The sequence below is a fragment of the Heterodontus francisci genome, chromosome 1, assembly GCF_036365525.1.
Source record: "Heterodontus francisci isolate sHetFra1 chromosome 1, sHetFra1.hap1, whole genome shotgun sequence".
Taxonomy (NCBI): Eukaryota; Metazoa; Chordata; class Chondrichthyes; order Heterodontiformes; family Heterodontidae; genus Heterodontus; species Heterodontus francisci.
The window spans coordinates 198,738,191-198,764,929 of record NC_090371.1 but is presented as its reverse complement, the minus strand read 5'-3'; the positions used below and the strand labels follow the sequence as shown (position 1 = coordinate 198,764,929).

The window sequence follows — 26,739 nt, the reverse complement described above, 5'->3', positions numbered from 1 at the left end:
CTTGACCGGGAGCCAATGTAGGTCAGTGAGCACAAGAGTGACGGGAGAACAGTACTTGGTATGAGTTAAGACACAGACAGCAGAGTTTTGGAGGGCCTCAAGTTTACGGAGAGTAGAATGTAGGAGACCAGCCAGAACTGCATTGAAATAGTCAAGTCTGGAGATAACGAAGGCATGAATGAGGATTTCAGCTGCAGAACATTTGATTTCAATATGATATTTAACACTAATTCTGTTCTCTCCTCCAACAACAAAATCCCTTACAAAGTCTCGCTTACTAACAAATCAATTGTTGCTTCCTCATATAAAGTGAGTTCTATCATGTTTGGGAATCCACTACCTATGTCACGCTGTGCCTTCCTATTATATGACAGTTTTTCCTTTAAACATAAGAGCAGGGGGGCATCGTGACATGTTAATTTAGCCCTTGGAAATTCCTTCCTGCAGTATATTCTCTCCCTCACCATGACATGTATAATGCAATTTGCATAACTCTGCTTTTCACTTAAATACCTTACTTGTCACATCCCTGCTAATATTTCTGTTCCATTGCAGCATTTCTTGTATATAGTTTTTACAGCTCTCATACACATACTTGTCCTGTACCATTGATTTATTGTAATATTCATGCCTGCTTTTGTGCTTGTCTTTAAGTTGAGCACTTTTTTGCAGACCTCCTCTCAGGTCCTTCTTTGCATGACAGGGGGATTGTCCACACCAAAAATACATAGCTCCATTACTCTAGTTATCAGCATTTGCAGCACATCATTAAGACAGCTTTCTCTTTACTGGAGCCAATATCTGTGCATCCCGGAAGCATGATTATCACGTCTAAGAGTCTCATTAGCTGCTTGAAAACTAAGAAGAAAAATCACATTCTTGTGCCTGTGATGTCAACCTCAGTGCCTGTATTGATGCTACATATGGCTTCAGTATCCTTAAAGTTAGGAAGATTTTAAAAATCTGACCAGGGTGTCCACTCCTGATTATTATCTAGTCATCCATGCTGGAGGTGCGTGCCTGGTTGTCAAGTGAGGATTGGGGGGAGTAACGTGCAATTGCCTCCACAGTCAAATAGCCCACTAACAATCACTGTCTATACCCAAATATGAAAGTCATCAAGCATCGAAACACATTCTGTTGTGAGCTGCCCATTGAAAGACAGGAAGGGTAAGAGGGGAAATTTTGCAGGAGAATTAAAAATATACTTTACATGTGCATTGTAGAAATTGAATGCATGTTGGGAAGCAATGTTGTGTTTACAGAAAGTAAACCATTTATATTACAGTTAGCTGAACTCATTTGCACCTGCAGTGTTTAAGTTTTGGAGTCTGGTGTCAATCTAATTTATAGTTTGTTGTTTGTAAGGTATATATTGTCTATTTTAACTATACAGTATGAAACCAAAATGTGACAAATGACTTACATTGTTGCTTACTGAACGACAAATGAAAAAACTCACTTAATCTTTGCAGGTCATGGATTATCTATTCCAAGCTTAATTCTATGTTTACTTTACATTAAAGGAGTAACTTTTTGATTTGTGTTTCTGGCATGGAGGCTTCCCATGGAGAGCACATGTCAAAAATTCAGGCAGTGCTGCACATCATTTTCCTCATTGGTCAGAGAATCATCTGCAATACCACTGAAGTTTTTGATAAGCATTTTCAGCGAGGAAGACTCCCCTCCAGTAGCACAAATTCATAAAATTATCCCTTAAATGTCAACCTAGCTAGTTGGTAGCACTTTTGTTTGAGTCAGATGGCCTTGAGTTCAAACCTCACTTAGTATATGGACACATAATTTAGGGTGACAATTAAGTGCAGTGTTGAGGGAGGACTGCCCTTTATATGAGATGTTAAACTGAGATGTGGTGTCTGAACCTTTGGTATTATTCAAAGAACAGCAGGTAGCTCTGATTTCCTGGAAAACATTGCGAGCAAAAGATTAACTAATCATTTACTGGTCACAAATTTCAAAAGCATCCAGATTGGTTTTTGTCTGTAGTAAGGGAAATTTACTACATGCTCCTCTACATTGCTTTCATTGATCTCACCAAAGCCTTTGACCTCGTCAGCTGACGTGGTCTCTTCAGACTACTAGAAAAGATTGGATGCCCACCAAAGCTACTAAATATCATCACCTCATTCCATGACAATATGAAAGGCACAATTCAACATGGTGGCTCCTCATCAGAGCCCTTTCCTATCCTGAGTGGCGTGAAACAGGGCTGTGTTCTCGCACCCACACTTTTTGGGATTTTCTTCCCCCTGCTGCTTTCACATGCGTTCAAGTCCTCTCAAGAAAGAATTTTCCTCCACACAAGATCAGGGGCAGGTTGTTCAACCTTGCCCGTCTAAGAGCGAAGTCCAAAGTACGGAAAGTCCTCATCAGGGAACTCCTCTTTGTTGACGATGCTGCTTTAACATCTCACACTGAAGAGTGCCTGCAGAGTCTCATCGACAGGTTTGCGGCTGCCTGCAATGAATTTGGCCTAATCATCAGTCTCAAGAAAACAAACATCATGGGGTAGGACGTCAGAAATGCTCCATCCATCAATATTGGCGACCACGCTCTGGAAGTGGTTCAAGAGTTCACCTACCTAGGCTCAACTATCACCAGTAGCCTGTCTCTAGATGCAGAAATCAACAAGCACATGGGAAAGGCTTCCACTGCTATGTCCAGACTGGCCGAGAGAGTGTGGGAAAATGGCGCACTGACACGGAACACAAAAGTCCGAGTGTATCAGGTCTGTGTCCTCAGTACCTTGCTCTATGGCAGCGAGGCCTGGACAACGTATGTCAGCCAAGAGCGACGTCTCAATTCATTCCATCTTCGCTGCCTCCGGAGAATACTTGGCATCAGGTGGCAGGACCGTATCTCCAACACAGAAGTCCTCGAGGCGGCCAACATCCCCAGCTTGTACACACTACTGAGTCAGCGGCGCTTGAGATGGCTTGGCCATGTGAGCCGCATGGAAGATGGCAGGATCCCCAAAGACACATTGTACAGCGAGCTCGCCACTGGTATCAGACCCACCGGCCGTCCATGTCTCTGCTTTAAAGACGTCTGCAAACGCGACATGAAATCCTGTGACATTGATCACAAGTCGTGGGAGTCAGTTGCCAGCGTTCGCCAGAGCTGGCGGGCAGCCATAAAGACGGGGCTAAAATGTGGCGAGTCGAAGAGACTTAGCAGTTGGCAGGAAAAAAGACAGAGGCGCAAGGGGATAGCCAACTGTGCAACAGCCCCGACAAACAAATTTCTCTGCAGCACCTGTGGAAGAGCCTGTCACTCTAGAATTGGCCTTTATAGCCACTCCAGGCGCTGCTTCACAAACCACTGACCACCTCCAGGTGCTTATCCATTGTCTCTCGAGATAAGGAGGCCGAAGAAAACAAAAGGGAAATTTCCAATTTCCTGGCATTATATAGTCTGATGGTGAACCTTCTAGTGAAGAAGGCAGGTTAACTGAAACATTTGTTGATACTATTAGTAATTGTTTTCTGACACAGCATGTTAGTGATGAGTCCAGGATTATACAAATTCTCTATCTAATTTTTAGCAGTGGCCCTAATACAGTATCAGACTTCCATGTTGAGAAACACTTGGGCAACGTGATGACGATGTAATTTAGGTTTAATCTTATTAACCAAGCAAAAGCTACTGACATTTAATGCTGGTTCCTGATTTCAAGAGGGCTAATTTTTCAAAAATCACTTAAGATTTGGAAAAAAGTGACTGGACAACCGTATTAGGCAGGGAAATTAGTGTTAAGGAGAAATGGGTAGTCTGCAAAACCATTCTAAAGCAAAAAGAAGCCATGTATGTTCCCAAGGGTTAAAAAGGCAAGTGGCAAAATAAAAACAAAATAGCTTTTTTGGATCTTTCTGAAATAAAATGGCTGTCACATTTGCATACATAGCTGTGCTTAAAAGCAGTTCATTCCTTATGAAGTAGTTTGAGATGTTTCTGAGATGGGATAAGGTACGATATAAATGCAATATTTAAATCACCAATATTCATCATGTATCTGATTAGCTAATTAATTTAAATGTACAACCATATGACTATACGAATTAGGAGTAGAAATAGGCCATTCAGCCCATCAAGCCTGCTCCACCATTCAATAAGATCATGACTGAACTGTTTGTGTCTCGAATTCCACACACCCATCTACCCCCGATAACCTTTGATTCCCTTTCCTGTGCAATCATACGATGTGCTGTGCTTTTGTTTCACACAGCTATAACATTTTACAGAGTAAATCATAGTGTAGGTAAGAAACCGTATCAGCAGTTCACTTTACATCTCACTAATCTAATTCCCAGGAACTTCGTTTTTATGTTCTGATGAAAGGTCATCGACCTGAAACGTTAACTGTTTCTCCACAGATGCTGCCAGACCTGTTGAGTATTTCCAGCACTGTTTTTATTTCGTTTTTATGTATTTGCTTTGCCACATTTTGATCTTAAAGCCAAACAAAGGTGTTCCATGTCTTTGCTTTAACTTACTAGTAAGAACAAGTGTGCAACAGAAGGAGGTTTTTCCAGGTCTGCAGGCTCTGTGAAATCCCTGACAATGGGATCAGTCTTCAGGGAGATTGCTGTCAACCTTTCGCGCTCACTAGGGGTCGTCGAATGTCAGAAAATCAATTTGGCAACAACAGGAAGGACGCGCAACTAGGCACCGATCCTTAGAAACACTCTAGGATTAGCAGCCGCAGTGCCTTTATAAAATTACAAGTGTGCAAAATCAATGCATCGATAGCCAGTCCGTGACGCCAGGACGAAGCAAAACAGTGCAATTTAAAGTATGTTAGAAAGTTACAATCGGAGCGCAAATGGTAAAGCGCAGGCTATTTAAGGACATTTAATCGCCAGGTTGCAGGATAATTTGAGGATTGATGGAGTGACGTCAGTACGTACCTTGATAGCAGAGTAATCTCCTTTTGGACGGTCTAATCTCAGAGGGAATGGGCACGTTTCTACTCGGATGTGGGTAACGCCACAAGCACGGTGCTAACGTACCAGCAAATCGCCCCGGACGAAGTAAAGCGAGAAGTGAAATAAAAAGTCTTTAATAGCAGCTCTGTGAGGCTCCTGAACTCCAATGTTCGTTTCCTTCTATCTAAGGTATGTGCAGCGCTTGGCTTTTTTTTGTCTGCCGAACCCGTTTAACCGTAAAGGTAGAGATTTATTTTAGGGGGTAAGTCTTTTTCCACTGCGATTCTAAACAACGATTGTGTCATTTAGGTTGAAAACTTAAAGCAATCATTTAAACTGAAGTTTGTTTTTTTTTTGTAAAAAAGCGATGAAAGAGGTTTTTATGCCAATCTCGTTACTTTCAAGGCAAGCTAAGGTTTAGTGTGTGGCTACCTGTGGTTTAAGTGTTCTCTGATGAGATATCAGACTGGCTCTCGTAATGTCATTCGTTGTTGATTATGTAACTGCGCTGAAAGGTCAGGAAATACCGTGTAGCAGATAAGTACTGCAAGGATGACTTTAAAACGTTTTCAGGCTGCACTTTTTTGAGGGATCATACAATGTCATTTTAAACTGGTATTTACTATCTAATGAAATGTGTCCGATCATTTTTTTTAACTTCAAAAGAAACCTTCATCAAGAACATGTACTGAATTTTTTTCAATATTCTGGCATAATTTATTAACACCAGGCTTCACGTTTCAACAAACTTCCACGATCCGGGAAGAAAATTCCAGGTGGACCATGCCCGATTTGAGAAGGCAGTAGGAACTTTTACCAGAGGGTGATGCATTAATATTGGGTAGTAACAAAAAGCGTTGGACAGTAATATAAAGGGGACGCGGTGGTCAGATTTTAGCAACTCACGCTTCATTCTTGGCTGATCTACTTAAGTTTTACACGCATAAGAATTTATCTGTTTTGTTTCAAGGGTATAATTTGATAGACGAGACGAGTCAATGATAACTGTAGCAGAGACAGTTGAGGATTTAGTTATTATTTGCTTCAGTTCCTATACACTACTTGAACCGCTTATGGTCTTACCCTCCCCCCACCCCGAGAAAAAGCGACTGGACACATATGAACTTGACTTACAAGCCAGTTGCAACATATTTAACTAGCATTTTATTCTTATTGTAGTGTTTATTTCTTCCCTTACAAAAAAGCACTAGTTAGTTAACATTATGGGGCAGTTATACTAAGAATAACTTAGTGCTATGAAGTGGTTTTTGCATTGCTCACACACACAAGGGCCAGACCTCCTCCAGTCGCTGTTTATATCACGTCATGAGTGGTTCAAGAACCGGGCGACCTTTCTAGCGACACCATCAATGTATCTTTTACCTGCTCGCAAGATAACCAAACGATGTCAAAGTGCTTTGCTTGAACCAATTCTAGCAGAGTGAGAACACCTGGAGGAGGCGCCCTCATGGCATTTCCGTTTCACTGTAACCCCTGTAAAACATCTTGAAAGTTCTCAGGTAGTCGGCTCCACCATTTCTAATGTACCCGAGGCATATGATATTATTAAAAGAGCTCATGTAATAATCAGCTCAGTTCTTACATCAAATTCGTCACCATCAGTTGGAGACCAGTGAGTTCTGCACATATGTTTAAGTATCGATGCGTAAAGCGCTGCTCTAGCTGTTTAGAAGCTGATTTGAACAAGCCACATAATTTCATATAATCAACTAGTAGCGCTCAAAAACCAACGCGGGTATCATATTATATCAGCAATATGCTACCGGTTAGTCTGCAACTTTTAAACGTGTACCCTTTTATCATGCTTATCTGGGAAAAATCAAACCGGGATTCTGGAATGAGCTCACCGAGCCTAATAGCCTTTTCTTGCTGTGAACATTCTCATGTTCCCATATTTCTTTTCTGATGATTTGTACCCATGGCATTTTGTGCGACTACTGCAACTTTGCTTTGCCTTTTTCACACATCTTTTTCCCTTTTTCCTCTGAAAGTAATGACACACAATGTGCAACTATACTATCAGTAGCCCTGGAGTACCTCAGATAATTGTCCATTTTTTCATGTGTGCACCTAGAGAATAAACATCGAAGGACTATTCGACTGTTGGGGGATCACAGCTGAGCCTGATCCTGTCCTTGTCCGACATCCACATACTTACACCATCCACCAGGAGTCACTGGACAGCAATCAGGACTCATTCTTTGGGGCAGCATTTTCCCTCACTAACTCAGTGATTCTGCAGCTAATTATAGTGCCACTCTATTACCACCTCTGGCGCAGATCAGCTAACTCAAGACAGATGCAGAGCCTCCCTAGTTTGAATAGCTTAGGACAGCACCAAGTGGTTTATTTACCCATTTATCCTGGAACTTTGTTTTTCAATTAGTTGGAAACATGCTAGCTCCAACTGCACTGCATACAACAGTCACCAGCACTAATTCTTGATCTTTACAATACTACCAACAATATATTTTATGACTGGGTTTATCTCAATTTGATTGTGCTTAACTACCAAAAAAAGGAGCCAATTACTGCTGGCAGAATTTTATGAAACCTCCATTGTAACTTTCAAGCTTCAAACTGACTACAGAGCACCTCCTGAAATATGTCAGGCTGCAACTACCTGACATCAAAATGTGTATGTTACACTGCAACTTCTCATTGCACATTTTGTTAACAAGAATGAGAGCGCATGGAATCGGAGGCAATCTGTTGGCTTGAATGGGACTTGGTTATAAGGTAGGAGACATGAGAGTAGGGATCATAGGTATATATTTAAATTGGCAGAATGTGACCTATGGTGTCCCCCCCCCCAGCGATATGTACTGGGGCCTCAGATGTTAGCTTTTCACTATATTTATAAATGAGGTGGATTAAGAGAAAGAGCCATATATCTAAGCTTGCTGACAAAATTAAGCTAGGTGGCACAGTAAATAGTGTAGATGGCAGCAGAAAGTTGCAAAGGGACATTGATAGATGAAGTGAATGAGCAAAACTGTGGCAGATGGAGTTCAATATGGAAAGTGTGAGGAATACAAGGGTTGGAAGTTATTTTACAGTTTAACAGAGCTCTCTTTAGGAGTCATGTTCAGTTCTGGGCACCACACTTAAAGGATATGTTGGCCTTTGAATGAATGCATGACAGATTTACTATAAAGATACCAGGGCTAAAGGGTTAAATTATGAGAACAGGTTGCATTGACTAGGCTTGTGTTTCCTTGAATATAGAAGATTAAGGGGTGATCTAATTGAGGTGTTTAAAATAATTAAAAAGTTTGATAGGATAGATCGGAAGAAACTCTTTCCCCTAATGGGCGAGTCCAGAACCTTAAAATTGGAGCGAGGCAATTCAGGGTAATCAGAAGTAATTTCTTTTATTATGAGATTTCTTCCATTTCTTTTGTAAAATATGTTTTAAAGAACCTATAGTTGAATTTTGGACATTGAGTCATCTGGAGATTGCTGAATTTTGTATTTTAAAAAAACAGAAGGGAAGGTCAACAGAAGGTTGGCTAGTAAACAAGTCTTACTGGAAAGCATCTGATTTCAAGTAAAAACAGCAGGGGTTGTGCTTGTGACTCTGAAAGGATGTTTGCAAAGGAATGACAAGCCAAGATTTATGGTTGTCACAGGACTTGTTTCTGGAAAATGTTAGTTTTAGTTTGAACTGTTAAAAAAAACCCAGTTGGTGTTTGGCCTAAAAACAGAAAGAAGGAGTTGCTGTGTGCCTACCAAGAGAAGACAACTCTTTTGCTCTTTGAAGAATCCCTGCAACTTAAAAAAATTTCTGCATCAAGTTTTACTATTTCCTCCTGATTTTGAAGCAACCTTTACTGATATATTGCTGCTCTAAGACCTAAGAAGATCCTTGTTGCTGCTTCCTGACTGGAGCTTTCTGTGCTGCATCTTCTGGAAGCCTACCCAGACTGATCATCAACATCGCCTGGAAAGAACTGTTCCAGGAAGATTCCATTGACAGCCACCAATTTGCCTTTGGGACAACTCGCCAAAACAAAAGACTTCCGTCCATATCTTCTTTTAAGCCTAAGTGTTTTTTTTAATTCTTTCTATTTCTTTGTAAGAGCTGTAAACAAAAAGCCTTTTTTTTCCTGGTTAACCAGTTGTGTATGTATGTGTGTGTGCGTGAGTGCTAGGATAGATAAGGGGCTTTAATATTTCAATTCACATGTATGTTTGCTTTATTGTTGGTTAAGACTTGGTTTATAATAAATGGATATTTTTACTGTTTATTAAAGAAACCTGGTTGGTGTGTTTTATTCTGGGGTAAAATAGAGTATCTGATTGACAGTTTTGTTAAGTGGAAAAATTTAAATATATGTTGTGACCTGTGAAGAAGTAAGACTGACTTAACAGTGCACTCCCCAGCCTCGGTCATAACACTTTGCACAAAGGGTAGTGGAAACCTGGAAGTCTTTATAAAAAAAATACTACTGAGGCTAGGTCAATTGAAAATTTTAAAACTGTGATTAACAAAGTTTTGTTAGGGAGGGATATTAAGGATAAGGAAACCTGGGTAAGAAGATGAAGTTAAGATACAGATCAGCCTTGATCTCACTGAATGATAAAACAGGCTCGAGGGGCTCAATTGCCTACACCTGTTCCTGTATTCCTACTTGTAATACCTACCAAAAAAAAGCTAATGATACAGCAGTCAAAATTAGTTCTACAACAACAACTTGCAAATGTGTACCACCTTTAACATAGTAAAATGTTCCAAAGCATTTCCAGGGACTGTTGTCAAACACAATTTGACACTGTGCCACATAAGGAGATAATAGGGAAGATGACAAAAAACTTGGTCAGAGAGGTAGGCTTTAAAGGAATGAAAGAAAAGTGAGAAAGACAAAGGTTTAGGGAGGGAATTCCAGAGATTAGCACGTAAGCAGCTGAAGGCATGGCTGCCAAAGTTGGAGTAATGAAAATTGGGGATGGCAAGAAACTAGAATTGGAGGAGCGAAGAGATCTTGGAGGGTTCTAGTGTTGTAGGGGATTACTGAGATAGTGCGAGGTGAGGCCATGAGGAATTTAAAAACAAGGATGAGAATTTTAAAATTGCGACATTGCTAGACCAGGAGCCTATGGAAATCAGTGAGCACAAGGATGAGGGATGAACAAGAGTTCATGCGGGTTAGGATATGAGCAGCAGAAATTTGGATGAGCTCAAGTTTACGGAGGGTGCAAGGTGGGAGGTCAAGGGGGAGAGCATTTGAATAGTTGAGACTGTAAGTAAAAAGGGCATGGATGAAGGGTTCAGCAGCAGATGAGCTGAGACTGGGTGGAGTCAGGTGATACTGCGGAGGTGGGAGTAAATAGTCTTGGTGGTGGAACGTCTGAAGTGGGACGTTCATATCGGGTCAAATTGGATGCCAAAGTTGTGAATGATCTGGTTCAGCCTCAGATAATGGATGGGGAGAGGGATTGAGCCAGTAGCTAGGAAACAGGGTCTGAAGACAATGACTTTAGTCTTCCTAAAATTTAGTTGGAGGAAATTTCTGCTTATCAGTACTGGACTTCGGACAAGCTGCATGACAAATCAGAGGCAGTGAAGGATTTGAAAGACGTGGTGGTGGTGAAGTAGAGCTGGGTGTCATCAGCGTACATGTGAAACTGATGTTGTTTCAGATGATGTTACCGAGGGGCAGCATGTAAAGGAGAAATATGATGGGGGCCAAGGATAGATGCTTGGGGGTCTCCAAAAGTAATGGTGCAGGAGGAATTGCAGATGATTTGTTAGCTATGACTGGATAGAAAGGTTTGGAGTCAGGTAAGGGCAGTCCCACCCAACTAGATGACAGAGTAAAGGTATTGGAGGAGAGGTGTGGCTAACCATGCAAGGGGCTTCAGGCATGTTGAGAAGGATGAGGGGGGATAATTTACCATTACCACAATCTCATAGGATGCCATTTGCAACGTTGTTAAGGGCTGTTTTAGTGTGGTGGCAGGGGCAGAAACAAACAGAGCTGTGGGAAAGATATCAAAGATTTGAGAGGCAACACCACATTCAAGGACTTTGGAGAGGACAGGGTGTTTGGAGATAGGGTGATAGTTTAAAAGGGCAGAATGATCTAGAGTGCTTTTTTGAGGAAGTATGTGATGATGGCAGATTTGAAGGGAAGGGGACAGTATCTGAGGAGAGGGAGCATTTAACAATATCAGCTAAGATTGGAGCCGGGAAGGGAAGTTGGGTGGTCAGTGGTTTGGTGGAAATATACTTGAGAGAGCAGGAATGCGAGTTTCATGGATCAGATGATCTTGGAGACAGCATGAGGAGAGACAGGAGAGAAACTAAAGTTCAAGGTTAAGGCAAGGTGAAGCTTTAGGGGGTGTTTGACTTGGGATAGGGAAACAGTAGAGTCAACTGAACTGATGGTCTAATCTTAGTGACAAAGAAGTTCATGAGCCCCTTGCATTTTTTGGAAGTGAGGGTGGAAGGTCGAGTGAGAAGGGTTTAAGAAGATGGTTTGTAGTGAAGAAGAGAAGCCCCCCCAGGGGTTATCTTTGCATTCTAGGATGATCATGGAATAGTGAGCAGTTTTGGCAGAGAAAAGCTGGATCCAATAATGATCCAGCCAGATGTGGTGATGAAAGACTAAACCAGTTGTTCACCATAAACATTCCAAGTGGAATTAGGGCGATGCCAGGGGGAATGACCAGGGTGAGAGAAAGTAATGCATTTAATTGGGACAAGGGTATTAAAGTTAGAGGTGAGGCTGCGATTGAGCAGATTGGTAGCTGCAGAAATGGAGTGCTAAAGGCTTGACAGTTGGGAATTTGAAAGCGCCATTGTAAGTGACTTACAGAAAGTTTTTCCAATAAATGATTATGTTCATAGACATAAGTATAAGATATGGAACAAAATTTGTGGAATCCAGTAATTTACAAAAATGAACCATCAACGTCCACAGATGCCATATCTTAATTACTCCATGACCCTTATGCATTTGACTCTGCTTGTTACTTTTGCATGAATTGCTGGTCTATTCACTCACAACCTATAATTCTACATTTCAATCTGGATAAATATATCATCACTAACCTGATTTTGTGGCTGGATTAGGTACTGTATTTATACACTTTTATTTACTTACTTCATTGGCTGTGAAGTGCTATGTGAAAGATGTTATATAAATGCAATTTCTTTATATCAAGACTCCAAATAAATATCACCTTCTAAAAGTTAATTCTATTACAGAAGTCAATTATTATGTTCATTAAGTATTTTGGTTATTTGAAAGTTTCCAGTACTTTTGAAATGATTTACACTTTTTGATAAAATAGGTTGTTAGATTGGCCTGATGGTCTACTGGTTAATGCACAAAGTTAAACTGTACAGAAGATGGCAGGTTTAATCCCTCGTCTATGCCGAGTTAGCTGACCTTACCAATATCAGCGACAGGGCATTATAATTGGCATCAATACTGCTGAGATTAAAGAGAAGAAACCTGATTGGGCTTCCTGTTTCTGATTGCAATCCAGTTTGCCGATTGTGGAAATGTTCAGACCTGCCAAGATCAAGATTGGCTGCACTGCCCCCAGCAGTCTTCTTGCCTACTGACAGTCACTGTCCGAGCTCACAAAGAAATGTACATCAAAGGGTATGCAATGCCTGTGGAACCCTAGCCCAGAGAAGGAGGGAGAAAATTGGTGTGGGATAAAGGAGGGGAAAAGTGATTATTTTTGACAGGTGTAGGTTGCTATAAGTTTTATGTGCAGATTAACGGATTCAAAACCTAAGTGAAACGATACTTGTATATATTTCGTACAGTTAAAAGATACATTCCCCTTTGTTTTCAATGTTTCATCGGGAAAGTGGGGGAAGAGACTTTTTTTTAACTGAACTATCACCTCGTAAGAAACTACAATCAGCTGCTGCAGCAGCTGTGGATTTCCCTCCCTCTCTCACTGGGGTTTAGTTTCATCATTGAAAGCCAGTCTCTTCTTGTACTCCTCAGCTAGAGACAGAAAGGCGTCTTTAGCCACTCCATGACCTTAAGCTTTTATTTATTTCTCGCGACGTGGCTGCTGTTACTGTGAAGTTTGCTTTATCAAGAAAAGCCATCAAACTGGTCCGGATGACCCTGATTGTATGAATAAGTAAGCAGGATGCTCGAGGCTGCTGACGACTATTATATGCCTATAGGATTTTCGTAAGTTAGCAGAAAAGTGCTGTTTGCTGGCACTCTGCCTCTGTAGTGGATGTCATCATTGCTCAGAAGCTGTCTAGGTCTTTGTTTAAATTATGCTCTACTGTGCTTTTGCAGAGTGGATGTTCAGAACACTGGACGCTATCTTTCTACAACGGCCTCATCCATCCTGAAGATTTAAAATCGGCTGGATTAACAAGTCAACGAACTGATAGCAGGGAGAAACTCATTTACAACGAATCAACTTACGAAGCTGACATTAATCAAACCTCCGTCGGAGCTCTGAGCAACATAGGCTTTGCATTTCTTTTCTAAATTCCACCGTCTACATCTGCTTTCCACCTTATTTAAGCTTATATATCCTATACCGAGGCTGTATGGAGTAGTTTTTTTCACAATTAACCCAACCAGTATTTAATCTATATATATATATATATATATATATTTAAAAATGAATGTAATTGCACTGTTACTCACCGGATTGTCTCTATCTGGAAAACTCCACTGGATTAGTGGACTTGAATACGATTACTCTTATGATTATTATGATGAAGAAAAGGCGGAGGTCATTGATTATAAAGACCCGTGTAAAGCTGGTAAGTGAACTCCTACCAATTGTGCATTCAGAAAGTTGTACTTGGCATGAAATGGTTTGTTGAACATTTAGACTGTGCACTTCCGAAAGCCGGGTTTGTTGGCAGTTATTTAAACGACACCTCACGTGGGAGCTACTGAAACTGCTGATTGTTGCTGCCGTTCTGCAGTTTATATTGTTACCTCCACTCAAATTAACTGGAAAGTAACCCAGATCGCTTTCTGACCACACTGGGTCATTACATCCTGTATTGGGATGATTTGCTTTTTCAAATAAATTGCAAGTTTTGTTTTGGATTTAGTCAGTATCCCAATCGAGGCTGAACTGGAAATAACTTTTCCAGTAGGTGAAGCAGTTGGAAAATGTAGATTCTGTGTTGTTGGAGGCGACTGACCAGCTCCAGTCTAGCGGGCTGGTGAGGGTGCTGTTATATCTTGACAGGCTGCCATTTCTGCAGGTTATGGGCGAAATGGCTGGAATTCAAAGCTCGGTTGCTGTTTCCCACATGTGCCTAGTGCGCTCTGTGATTTACAGGTCTACAATTCCCGAATAAACCAGCCACATGATAAGAATTGTCTTTATCGTTGGCGAAAGTGATGTTATTTTGCTCCTTTCAGCATTTTCTTACTCTATTCGGACCCCAGGTGTCCCTGACCGGGGCGCGCGCCTCCCTCCAGTTGTCCCTGACCGGGGCGCGATCCCGCCTCCCTCCAGGTGTCCCTGACCGGGGCGCGATCCCGCCTCCCTCCAGGTGTCCCTGACCGGGGCGCGATCCCGCCTCCCTCCAGGTGTCTCTGACCGGGGCGCGATCCCGCCTCCCTCCAGGTGTCTCTGACCGGGGCGCGATCCCGCCTCCCTCCAGGTGTCCCTGACCGGGGCGCGATCCCGCCTCCCTCCAGGTGTCCCTGACCGGGGCGCGATCCCGCCTCCCTCCAGGTGTCCCTGACCGGGGCGCGATCCCGCCTCCCTCCAGGTGTCCCTGACCGGGGCGCGATCCCGCCTCCCTCCAGGTGTCCCTGACCGGGGCGCGATCCCGCCTCCCTCCAGGTGTCCCTGACCGGGGCGCGATCCCGCCTCCCTCCAGGTGTCCCTGACCGGGGCGCGATCCCGCCTCCCTCCAGGTGTCCCTGACCGGGGCGCGATCCCGCCTCCCTCCAGGTGTCCCTGACCGGGGCGCGATCCCGCCTCCCTCCAGGTGTCCCTGACCGGGGCGCGATCCCGCCTCCCTCCAGGTGTCCCTGACCGGGGCGCGATCCCGCCTCCCTCCAGGTGTCCCTGACCGGGGCGCGATCCCGCCTCCCTCCAGGTGTCCCTGACCGGGGCGCGATCCCGCCTCCCTCCAGGTGTCTCTGACCGGGGCGCGATCCCGCCTCCCTCCAGGTGTCCCTGACCGGGGCGCGATCCCGCCTCCCTCCAGGTGTCCCTGACCGGGGCGCGATCCCGCCTCCCTCCAGGTGTCTCTGACCGGGGCGCGATCCCGCCTCCCTCCAGGTGTCCCTGACGGGGGGCGGGGGGTGCGCGCGGGGTGCGTTCTGAGGATAATTGGTGTTATCGCTCCCGGTTGATCCAACTCATTGGAAGTTTTCCGGGAGATGTTGGTAAGATTTGTAGGACATATTTAAACATACAGATCTGTATTTATATTTCAAACCAAGATGCAGTCACATGCCAATAAGTTGCATTGTTTTAAAGGGCATGTATTTATCTGTATGATCTACATGATAGCAGGTCACCTTTCAGAACTTTTACACCAGTTGAAACAATTCGTGCCAAAGGATCAGGAAATTCTCACTACATCGTTTGCACGTGATGTCTTACAGCCCAATGATGCCAGCTGCTTGGTTCTCCATCCTCCTTTGGCGTAAAGGTAGTGACCCAAACATATCACAGTGACTACTAGTGTGGGAATGGAAACCTGCTTAAAAGGTCGATTAATGCCTCCGGTAAAACAGAGGAGAGAGGAATTTCAAATTAACACGATAAACATTTGGATGGTAGGACCTCGTACTAGTGACTAATGAAATGGGGAAAGAATTGTTTTGTGTGAAGGCAAATCCCAATTGTCATCATAAGAACATGGAAAAGGAGTAGGCAATTCAGCCCCTCGAGCCTGCTCCGCCATTCAATACCATCATGGCTGATCTCATCTCGGCCTCAACTCCACTTTCTTGCCCATTCTCCATAACCCTTCAACCCTTTACTAATTAAAAATCTGTCTATCTCCTCCTTAAATTTACTCAATGTCCCGCACTCTGGGGTAGTGAATTCCACAGACTCACAATCATATCTCATTGCTCCATCTACCTGTTAGTCTTTCACTGAATTTCTCAAGTTAATCTGTGAAAGTTTTGCTCATTTTTTTCCTATTTCCTCACTTGCAATAATGTGCTTTTTAATGCATTTCTCCCTTTGAACCAGTGAGTACTGGTCCTCCTGTAAAGGTAACTGAAATTTCACTCCCCACAGTATGGCTTATACTAAATCCTGTAGGGTATTTATAATTAAAAGCAAACAATTTTAAAATGTATGCAGACATAGTCGTGCACTGGCCTCAACACAGGCTGACCTTTCTCTGTTCTGAATCATATACAGGGTCAGCACATCACATTATGTGATTTGCATGAGGAAGCAGTGTTTAGCTGCAGGTAAGTGCGAATACATACAAACATACGAATTAGGAACAGGAGTAGGCCACTTGGCCCATCGCCATTCAATAAGTTTTGAACTGATTTCTCCACATTACCACCTACCCCCGATAACCTTTCACCCCTTTGCTTATCAAGAATCTATCTACCTCTGCCTTAAACATATTCAAAGACTCTGCTTCCACCGCCTATTGAGGAAGAGAATTCCAAAAACTCATGACCCTCTGAGAAAAAATTTCTCCTCATCTCTGTTCTAAATGGGCGACCCCTTATTTTTAAATAGTGATGCCTAGTTCTAGATTCTCCCACAAGGGGAAACATCCTTTCCACATCGATCCTTTCAAGACCCCTCAGGATCTTATATCTTTCAATCAAGTCACCTCTTACTCTTCTAAATTCCAGCGGATACAAGCTTAGCATATCCAATCTTTCGTCATAAGATAGCTTGCCCATTCCAGGTATCAGTCTAGTAAACCTTCTCTGAATTGCTTCCAATGCATTTACATTCTTCCTTGAATAAGGGGACCAATACTGTACACAGTACTCCAAATGTGGTCTCACCAATGCCCTGTATAGATGAAGCATAACCTCCCTACTCCCTAGAATTCACTGCCACAGCCAGCACTGAAGGTTGTAAGCTTGACAAACATGCAGAAATGGGTCCAGGGCGGTGTGTTTTTTTTCCCAAAGAAGTGATAAGGATTTTCTATGTGATAAGTTTGAATATATAGTGTTTTGTATTGCTCGAGACACAATTTAGCAGCAAAGTTGCCTTTAAGAATACAAAGTTAAGGGCCACTTTATCAAATGTGATACACCTTCACCTTCTCTTTCCAATACACATCAGATATGTTACATTTGAAACTTTAATAATCGTATACATACTGGCCATGAAATTTGGCTCCTTAGTGCCCAGTTTTTCAATGTTACAAGTGCCCGGTGTCAACGATGTGCACGCACACTTCTGGTGTGTCTCAAGCCAGACACCGTTTTGATGAGGGCATTAATATGTATGCAAGGAGCGTCCACCGGAAGTATACAGAGTAGACAGATTGTGATGTTGCTAATTTGAAACCAGTGTTGCTACTTTGGAGCTCAACACTTCAGCTAAATCCCTCTCACAGTTGAATACGTGTTCAGCAGCAGGAAGGACCCTCACCAGCCCTATTTTTACAGGACCATCGGCTACTTTAAGGTTAGTTGATGATTGATTTCTACTGGCTGTTGCTTCAATTGTAGAAGTGCTTTGATGGTTTCTCAAATCCTTTAAAGTTGCTAAAGTCTATAAGAGTGGTGTGGCACATGCTGAAGGACTTTGTCCTGACTTCAAGGAGTCTGCGCAAACCAGTTCCTCCCAGACATGGGTGCAATAGTTTTCATCCCCCTTGGACTACAGTATGACAGATAGAATAGACAGAGGGAACACAAAGCAGGACAAGCTGCTCGAAGAGGGAGGAATGGGAAGAATGGCTCTTAGCAGGAAGCCATATCCACCCAAGGTTTTCAGGGAGCAATTCTCGTACTTGAAACTCAGTGAGAAACTGTCAGATATCTTCACTTCACTAAGGACATCCTTAATAAAATATGACACCTACTACAGCCTCAGAGCAAGGCAAGGACCGCATTGTCAGTGGCTGTCAGGGTGACCGTGGCCATGAATTCTTATGCATATGGCTCCGTCTGGTTGGAACAGGCGATATTTGTAACATCTCCCGATTTGTCATCCACTATTGCATAAGAGAGGTCACTAAAGTTCTGTATTCCAAGAGAGTTGAATAGATTTCATTCTCTCCTGCCAGAGAGAAGCAGACGGAGTGAATACATGGCTTTGTGAGGATTGCAGGCTTTCCCAGCTGCTGTGTGACCATACAGACCAATGCTTGATATCCTGTCAGCAGACATGATGCTTTCATTCTGAAGCAGTCTACAGTGCCATGTGCATTTGAGCCAGCACAACAAACCAGAGCGTAACTATTTGGTGACGAGGGCTATCCTTTGATGACATGGCTCATGACTCTGGTGGACAACACAAGCACAAGTGGGGAGTATAAATACAACAAAAGCCAAAATATGATTAGAGTAGACAATTGGGGTATTTAAACAATGTTTCCACTGCCTGGACTGCTCTAGAGTAGCCCTGAAGTACCTGGCAGAGCAGGTATCGAGATCTGTGGTTGTGCAGAATGCAGTGGACCATCTCATTATCATGAGGACACAGCCTTTCCCACAAGTTACACGGTGACCACTGAGGAGGAGGAGGAAGGGAGGAGGCAACCAACACAGTCCCTTTCTGCTCAGGCTGTCAGTGATTGACTCATCCAATGTGATGCCAGTAACATAACCCCAATTCCCCATTCATCAACCTTCATTTACCTTCCTCATTTACTTTCCCTCTGTTACTGACCATCACCGCATCTGCTTGGCCACAATGCTAAAATAAATGCCACCATAAAACCAACATTCCAAACCAAGTTTATAAATCAAACCATTGCTTACAAATGGCAACTAATCACCCTTGTGCATCCCCCTTAGTATCATTCTTCTATGTGTCTTTGAATGTTCTAGTGCTCACACACATTGCTACCCCAGTGGCTACAGTATGGCTTGTGGAAAGCTGCTGACGTTCAACAGAGGTACTGCAGATGAACTCACAAGAGGATCTTGAGCAGCTTAGAAGGCTCAGCTTTGGAATGCACCATCTCAGAATGGGTGGTAGCAGTCTGGGCTGGCTGGCTGAGAGGCAACAGCAAGGGCACAGGCAGTGATGGGATGATGAATGCTGTCCTCCTGAGAGAGGTTGACAGGTTCATGTTCCACAGAGCCACTGCTACTCCCTTGGGTTGGTACCTCAGTAATCCTAGTTGCAGGACAGATTACTGGACTGCTGTGACACCCTGCACTGGTCTCCATATCCATATGATGGCAGCAAGCTGAGCTTGCACGAGAGCAGTCTGAGCTTCCACAGCAGCTAGCTGATCTTGCGTGACTTCAGTTTGAGCTTCCACTGCAGCATTAGAGGTTGGGTGGCCTCTGCTTGTGTTGCATTTGAAACTGAGACATCAACCATCAGACCCACTGCAGCATGGTTGGGTTTGCAAGTGTGCTTATGGAGTTGGCCACCGCTTCCATGCTGGAAAGGATGGGCTCCAAGCTCTGTGCAATGCCCTGTGCAAAATTGATGCCAGAATCCTCTATGTTGCTTGACATTGACCATAGGCTTTCTGGCAGACTTGCCAATGCACCAAGCATCTCATTGTGCATACCTATTAGCCTTCTTCTGTCAGCTGCCCCGTTGATGTCTTCATGTGAGAATAATCCAGAGATTATTACCTGAGCCACGAGCAAATTGGAAAAGGGTAAATAAGATTAGAGAGTTAAATGCGTGGCTCAAAGATTGGTGTGGGAGAAATGGGTTTCGATTCATGGGGCAATGGCATCAGTACTGAGGAGAGTGGGAGTTGTACCATTGGGATAGTCTTCACCTGAACCGTGCTGAGATCAGTGTTCTAGTGAGACGTATAACTAGGGCGGTAGAGAGGACTTTAAACTAAATAGTGGGGGTGAGGGATTAAGTGAGGGAAGATGTGATAATTTAGAGAAAGAGAGGAGAAGGCAAGAGAGCAAGGTGGCAATAAGAGAACTGATAATCTGAATGTGGCAGGAAGGGAGGATTGGATGGAAGCAAAACTGGTAATAGGAAGTAGAAAAATAGTAAGCGAAATTAGAAGAAGGATGAAGCAAAGGCAAGAATCAAAAAGGTTCAAAATGTGGAGTAATGTTAAAAATACAAAGTTAAGAGCACTCTATCTGAATGCACGCAGCATTCGCAACAAGGTAGATGATTTGAAGGCACAAATGGAGGTAAATGGATATGATTTAATTGCTATTATAGAGACGTGGTTACAGAGTGACCAAGACTGGGAACTGAATGTTCAAGGATATTCGTCATTTAGGAAGGATAGGCAAAAAGGAAATGGATTTGGGGTAGCGATCTTAATTAGGGACGAGATTAGTACGTTAGTGAGAAAGGATCTTAGATTGAAGGATCAAGATGTAAAATCAATTTGGGCGGAGCTAAGAAACAGCAAGGGGCAGCAAATATTGGTGGGAGTTGTTTATAGGCCACCAAATCGTAATGGGAATGTTGGGCATGGTATAAATCAGGAAATTAGAGGTGCATGTAACATGGATAATACAGTAATAATGGGCAGCTTCAATTTACATATAAACTGGGTAAACTTAATCAGCACTAATACTGTGGAGGATGAATTCCTGGAGTGTGAACGAGATGAGTTTCTGGAGCAGTATGTCGAAGAACCAACGAGGGATCGGACTATTTTAGGTTTAGTATTATGCAATGAGAAAGGGCTAATTAATAACCTTGCTGTAAAGGAGCCTTTGGGAAATAGTGACCATAATATGGTAGAATTTTACATGAAGTTTCTGAAACTAGGGTCCTATCTGAACAAATGAAACTATGAAGGTATGAGGGGCAAGTTGGCTATGGTGGATTGAGAAAATACACTAAAAGATTTTACAGTAGACAGGCTAGTATTTAAAGAAGTATTACATGGTCTACAACAAATATACGTTCCTCTAAGGCACAAAAAGACACCAGGAAAGATGAATCAACTATAGCTATCTTTTTCTGGTACATTGATGACTGTATTGGTGCCGTTTCCTGCTCCCGCCCCGAACTGGATAACTTTATCAGCTTTGCTTCTAATTTCCACCCTTCTCTCACCTTTACATGGTTCATCTCCGACACTTCCCTTCCCTTCCTCGACTTCTCTGTCGCCATCTCTACTAATATCCATTAAGCCCACCGACTCTCACAGCTACCTCAACTGCACTTCTTCACACCCTACATCCTGTGAGGACTCCATTCCATTCTCCCAGTTTCTCCACCTCCGATGCGCCTGCTTTGATGATGCAACCTTCCGTTACAGCGCTTCTGATATGTCTTCCTTTTTCCTCAACCGAGGATTTCCCCCCCACTGTGGTTCACAGGGCCCTCAACCGTGTCCGGCCCATTTCACGCGCCACTACCCTCACCCCTTCCCCTCCCTCCCAGAACTGCGACAGGATTCCCCTTGTCCTCACTTTCCACCCCATCAGCCTCCATATCCAAAGGATCATCCCCCGCCATTTCCGCCACCTCCAGCGTGATGCCACTACCAAATGCATCTTCCCCTCCCTTCCCTTGTCAGCATTCCGAAGGGATCGTTCCCTCCTCGACACCCTGGTCCACTCCTCCATTACCCCCACCACCTCACCCCCTTCCCACAGCACCTTCCCCTGCAATCGCAGGAGGTGTAATACCTGCTCATTTACCTCCTCTCTCCTCACTATCCCAGGCCCCAAACACTCCTTTCAGGTGAAGCAGCGATTTACTTGTCCTTCTTTCAATGTCGTATACTGTATTCGCTGCTCACAATGTGGTCTCCTCTACTTTGGGAAGACCAAACGCAGACTGGGTGACCGCTTTGCGGAACACCTCCGTTCAGTCCGAAAGCATGACCCCGAGCTTCTGGTTGCTTGCCATTTTAACACTACCCCACTGCTCTCATGCTCACTTCTCTGTCCTGGGATTGCTGCAGTGTTTCAGTGAACATCAACGCAAGCTCGAGGAACAGCATCTCATTTACCGATTAGGCCTGCCAGACTGAACATTGAGTTCAATAATTTCAGAGCATGACCATTTTACTTTTATTTTTAGTTAATTTTTCTTTTTTCTTTTTTTATATTTGTTGGTGTTTATTTTATTTTATCTTAGTTTGTTCAGTTTGCCTACCCAATGTTTTTTTCATGTTTGTGCTTGTGGCTGTTCAGTTTTCAGTCCTTTAACACTGGGTAGGCAAACTTTAATCTGTATTAATGCTTTGTCTTTCAACACACCATTAACATATTGTTTGCCTTTGCTCCATGACCTTCTGGTCGGTTACAATCTGTGACCTTGTCCTATCTGCGCCTTCTCCTTTGTTATCTCTTGCCCCACCTCCACTTTACTTGCTTAAAACCTTTCACATTTCCAATATCTGCTAGTTCTGAAGAAGGGTCACTGACCTGAAACATTAACTCTGCTTCTCTCTCCACAGATGCTGCCAGACCTGCTGAATATTTCCAGCATTTCTTGTTTATATTTTATATTATTTTAAAAGAAGTTAAAGATTGCATTAAATCAAAGGAAGTGGCTCATAATGTTGCCAGAAAAAGAAACTAATAAAGAAAGGGACAAGAGAATATGAATGCAATTTAAGGAGAAACATAAAGGCAGACTGTAGAAGCTTCTTTAGGTATGTGAAAAGGAAAAGATTAGCAAGGACAAATGTGGTCCAATACAGGCAGCGACAGGAGAATTTATAATGGAGAATAGGGAAATGGTGGAGAAACGAAATAATTACTTTATGTCTGATTTCAGGGAAGAAGATACAGAAAATCTTCCAGAAATACTAGGGACCCAAGGGACTTGTGAAAATGAGGAACTGAAAGTAATTAGTATTAATAGAAGTAGTACTCAAAAAATTACCTGGATTGAAGATTGATAAATCCCCTGGACCAGATGAACTACATCCCAGAGTATTGAAGGAGCTGGCTAGAGAAATAATGGGTGCATTATCTTTCAAAATTCTATAGATTCTGGAAAAGTTTCTGCAGACTCGAAAGTAGCAAATGTAATCCCACTATTTAAGAAAGGAGGGAGAGAGAAAACGGGAAACTACAGACCTGTTAGTTTGACGTCAGTAGTAGGGAAAATATTAGAAACTATGATAAAGGATGTGATAACTAGTTACTTAGAAAATAATGATGTGGTTGGGCAAAGTCAACATGGATTTATGAAAGGGAAATCATGTTTGACAAACCTGTTGAAGTTTTTTGAGGATGTTACTTGTAGTATAGATAAAGGAGAACTAGTGTATTTGGATTTTCAGAAGGCTTTTGATAAGGTCCCACACAGGAAGTTAGTAAACAAAATTAGAGCACATGGGATTAGGGGTAATATCCTGGTATGAATTGAGAATTGTTAACAGGCAAAAAGCAGAGAGTAGGAATAAACAGGTCATTCTCAGGATGCCAGGCTGTTACTAGTGGGGTACCGCAAGGATCAGTACTGGGGCCACAGAATGCTGTCACTGAGACTGCCCTCAATGCAGCCCAGCCTCTACCAGTCATGGATGAGCTGGACATACAGCCAACCAAATCGGAACTCAGTGATGCCATTGATTCTCTAGCCAGCGGAAAAGCCCCTGGGAAGGACAGCATTACCCCTGAAATAATCAAGAGTGCCAAGCCTGCTATACTCTCAGCACTCCATGAACTGCCATGTCTGTGCTGGGAAGAGGGAGCAGTACCCAGAACATGTGCGATGCCAATATCATCACCCTCTATAAAAACAAAGGTGACCGCGGTGACTGCAACAACTACCGTGGAATCTCCCTGCTCAGCATAGTGGGGAAAGTCTTTGCTCGAGTCGCTCTGAACAGGCTCCAGAAGCTGGCCGAGCGCGTCTACCCTGAGGCACCGTGTGGCTTTCGTGCAGAGAGATCGACCGTTGACATGCTGTTCTCCATTCGTCAGATACAGGAGAAATGCCGTGAACAACAGATGCCCCTCTACATTGCTTTCATTGATCTCACCAAAGCCTTTGACCTCGTCAGCAGACGTGGTCTCTTCAGACTACTAGAAAAGATTGGATGCCCACCAAAGCTACGAAGTATCATCACCTCATTCCATGACAATATGAAAGGCACAATTCAACATGGTGGCTCCTCATCAGAGCCCTTTCCTATCCTGAGTGGCGTGAAACAGGGCTGTGTTCTCGCACCCACACTTATTGGGATTTTCTTCTCCCTGCTGCTTTCATGTGCGTTCAAGTCCTCTGAAGAAGGAATTTTCCTCCACACAAGTTCAGGGGGCAGGTTGTTCAACCTTGCCCGTCTAAGAGCGAAGTCCAAAGTACGGAAAGTCCTCATCAGGGAACTCCTCTTTGCTGACGATGCTGCTTTAACATCTCACACTGAAGAGTGCCTGCAGAGTCTCATCGACAGGTTTGCGGCTGCCTGCAATGAATTTGGCCTAACCATCAGCCTCAAGATAACGAACATCATGGGGCAGGACGTCAGAAATGCTCCATCCATCAATATTGGCGACCACGCTCTGGAAGTGGTTCAAGAGATCACCTACCTAGGCTCAACTATCACCAGTAACCTGTCTCTCGATGCAGAAATCAAAAAGCGCATGGGAAAGGCTTCCTCTGCTATGTCCATACTGGCCAAGAGAGTGGGGGAAAATGGCGCACTGACACGGAACACAAAAGTCCGAGTGTATCAGGTCTGTGTCCTCAGTACCTTGCTCTATGGCAGCGAGGCCTGGACAACATATGTCAGCCAAGAGCGTCGTCTCAATTCATTCCATCTTCGCTGCCTCCAGAGAATACTTGGCATCAGGTGGCAGGACCGTATCTCCAACACAGAAGTCCTCGAGGCGGCCAACATCCCCAGCTTGTACAAACTACTGAGTCAGCGGCGCTTGAGATGGCTTGGCCATGTGAGCCTCTTGGAAGATGGCAGGATCCCCAAAGACACATTGTACAGCGAGCTCGCCACTGGTATCAGACCCACCGGCCGTCCATGTCTCCGCTTTAAAGACGTCTGCAAACGCGACATGAAATCCTGTGACATTGATCACAAGTCGTGGGAGTCAGTTGCCAGCGTTCGCCGGAGCTGGCGGGCAGCCATAAAGACAGGGCTAAAATGTGGCGAGTCGAAGAGACTTTGTAGTTGGCAGGAAAAAAGACAGAGGCGCAAGGGGAGAGCCAACTGTGCAACAGCCCCGACAAACAAATTTCTCTGCTGCACCTGTGGAAGAGCCTGTCACTCTAGAATTGGCCTTTATAGCCACTCCAGGCGCTGCTTCACAAACCACTGACCACCTCCAGGCGCATATCCATTGTCTCTCGTGATAAGGAGGCCCAAAGATAGTACTGGGGCCACAGCTGTTCACAATCTATATAAATGATTTGCATGTGGGGACCAAATGTAATATTTCCAAATTTGCTGATGACACAAAACTAGGTGGGAATATAAGTTGTGAGGAGGATGCAAGGAGATTTCAAGGGGACTTGGACGGGCTAAGTGAATGGGCAAGAACATGGCAGATGGAATATAATGTGAATAAGTGTCGTAGAAAAAAAGAGAGTATTTCTTAAATGGTGGGTGGTTGGGAAGTGTTGATGTCTATAAAGACCTGGGTGTCCTTATTCATGAGTCACTAAAAGCTAGCATGCAGGTGCAGCAAGCAATTACTAAGGCAAATGGTATGTTGGCCTTCATTCAAGGGGTTTTGAGTACAGGAATAAAGAAGTCTTGCTGCAGTTGTATAGAACCTTGGTGAGACCACAACTGGAGTATTCTGTACAGTTTTGGTCTCCTCATCTAAGGAAGGATATACTTGCCATAGAGGGAGTGCAACAGAAGTTCACCAGACTAATCCCTGGAATGGTGGGATTGTGTTATGAGGAGAGATTGAGTAAACTGGGCCTGTATTCTCTGGAGTTTCGAAGAATGAGAGGTGATCTCATTGAAACTTACAAAATTCTTACAGGTTGTGACAGGGTGGATGTAGATAGAATGGGCTGGATTTTACATCGGGTGGACGGGAGCTGGCCACTAACGTAAAAGTCGGTGGTGCGCCCGCTTCCACCTAGCCCAGGTATCCGTCCCGCATTTTATGGGTCCTCGGGCTTTAATTGTTCCGAGGTGCGACTTCCACCTGCTTGAGGGAGGAAGTCCCGCCTCATTGAGCTGCCGGCCAATCATTGGACCGGCAGCTCTTAGTCCCAGCAGCGTCACTGGGAGCCCAGCCGAGGACATGGAACCAGGAGTGAAGGTATGTTTGGTTGCCTCGCCAGGGGTAATCAGTCAGGCCTCAGCGAGACAAGCATGGTCGTCTGGGGGGCATCTTGGGTCCTAGGGGTGATTGGGGACGTAGGGGAGGCCCTCAATTGGGCACCCTGTCCCTGATTGTCAGGGCCCCCCACCCGGTGCGCTGAGAGGCCACTTGGTTTCATTGGGTGGCCTTTCATGTCTCTAGGATGCCAGCTTGCCACGGGTAAAATCCCCGTGGAGGCGGCCGAAGACCCTTAAGTGGCCAGTTTTCCGTCCCCCCCCCCCCCCGCCCTACCTAAAGTGGGGCGGAGGCGGGAGCGGGTCGGGAAGGCCTCCCAAAGCCTCCTGCTCAATTTTACGCCACCCCCTCTGCCACCATCCATCTCGCTGGGTGGCGTAAAATTCCGGCCGATGTTTCCCCTGGCTGGTGAGTCTAGAACCAGACAACATAGTCTCAGAATAAGGGGTAGGCCGTTTAAG

General features: G+C 44.0%; 1 protein-coding gene across 2 annotated transcripts in view; it reads left to right on the top strand.

The window, feature by feature from the left end:
• Positions 1–4,744: 4,744 nt before the first annotated feature.
• The window catches only part of tll1 (tolloid-like 1), a 412,500-nt gene continuing 390,505 nt past the window's right edge, over positions 4,745–26,739 (top strand). The window contains exons 1-2 of one of the 2 annotated variants that reach the window (XM_068040010.1): positions 4,745–5,135; positions 13,250–13,728. In XM_068040010.1, coding sequence (XP_067896111.1) covers positions 13,584–13,728 — 145 coding nt within the window. In that variant the 5' untranslated portion in view covers positions 4,745–5,135; positions 13,250–13,583. Of the gene's footprint in view, positions 5,136–13,169; positions 13,729–26,739 lie in introns of those variants that run through there. The other variant, XM_068040002.1, reaches the window with a different exon arrangement.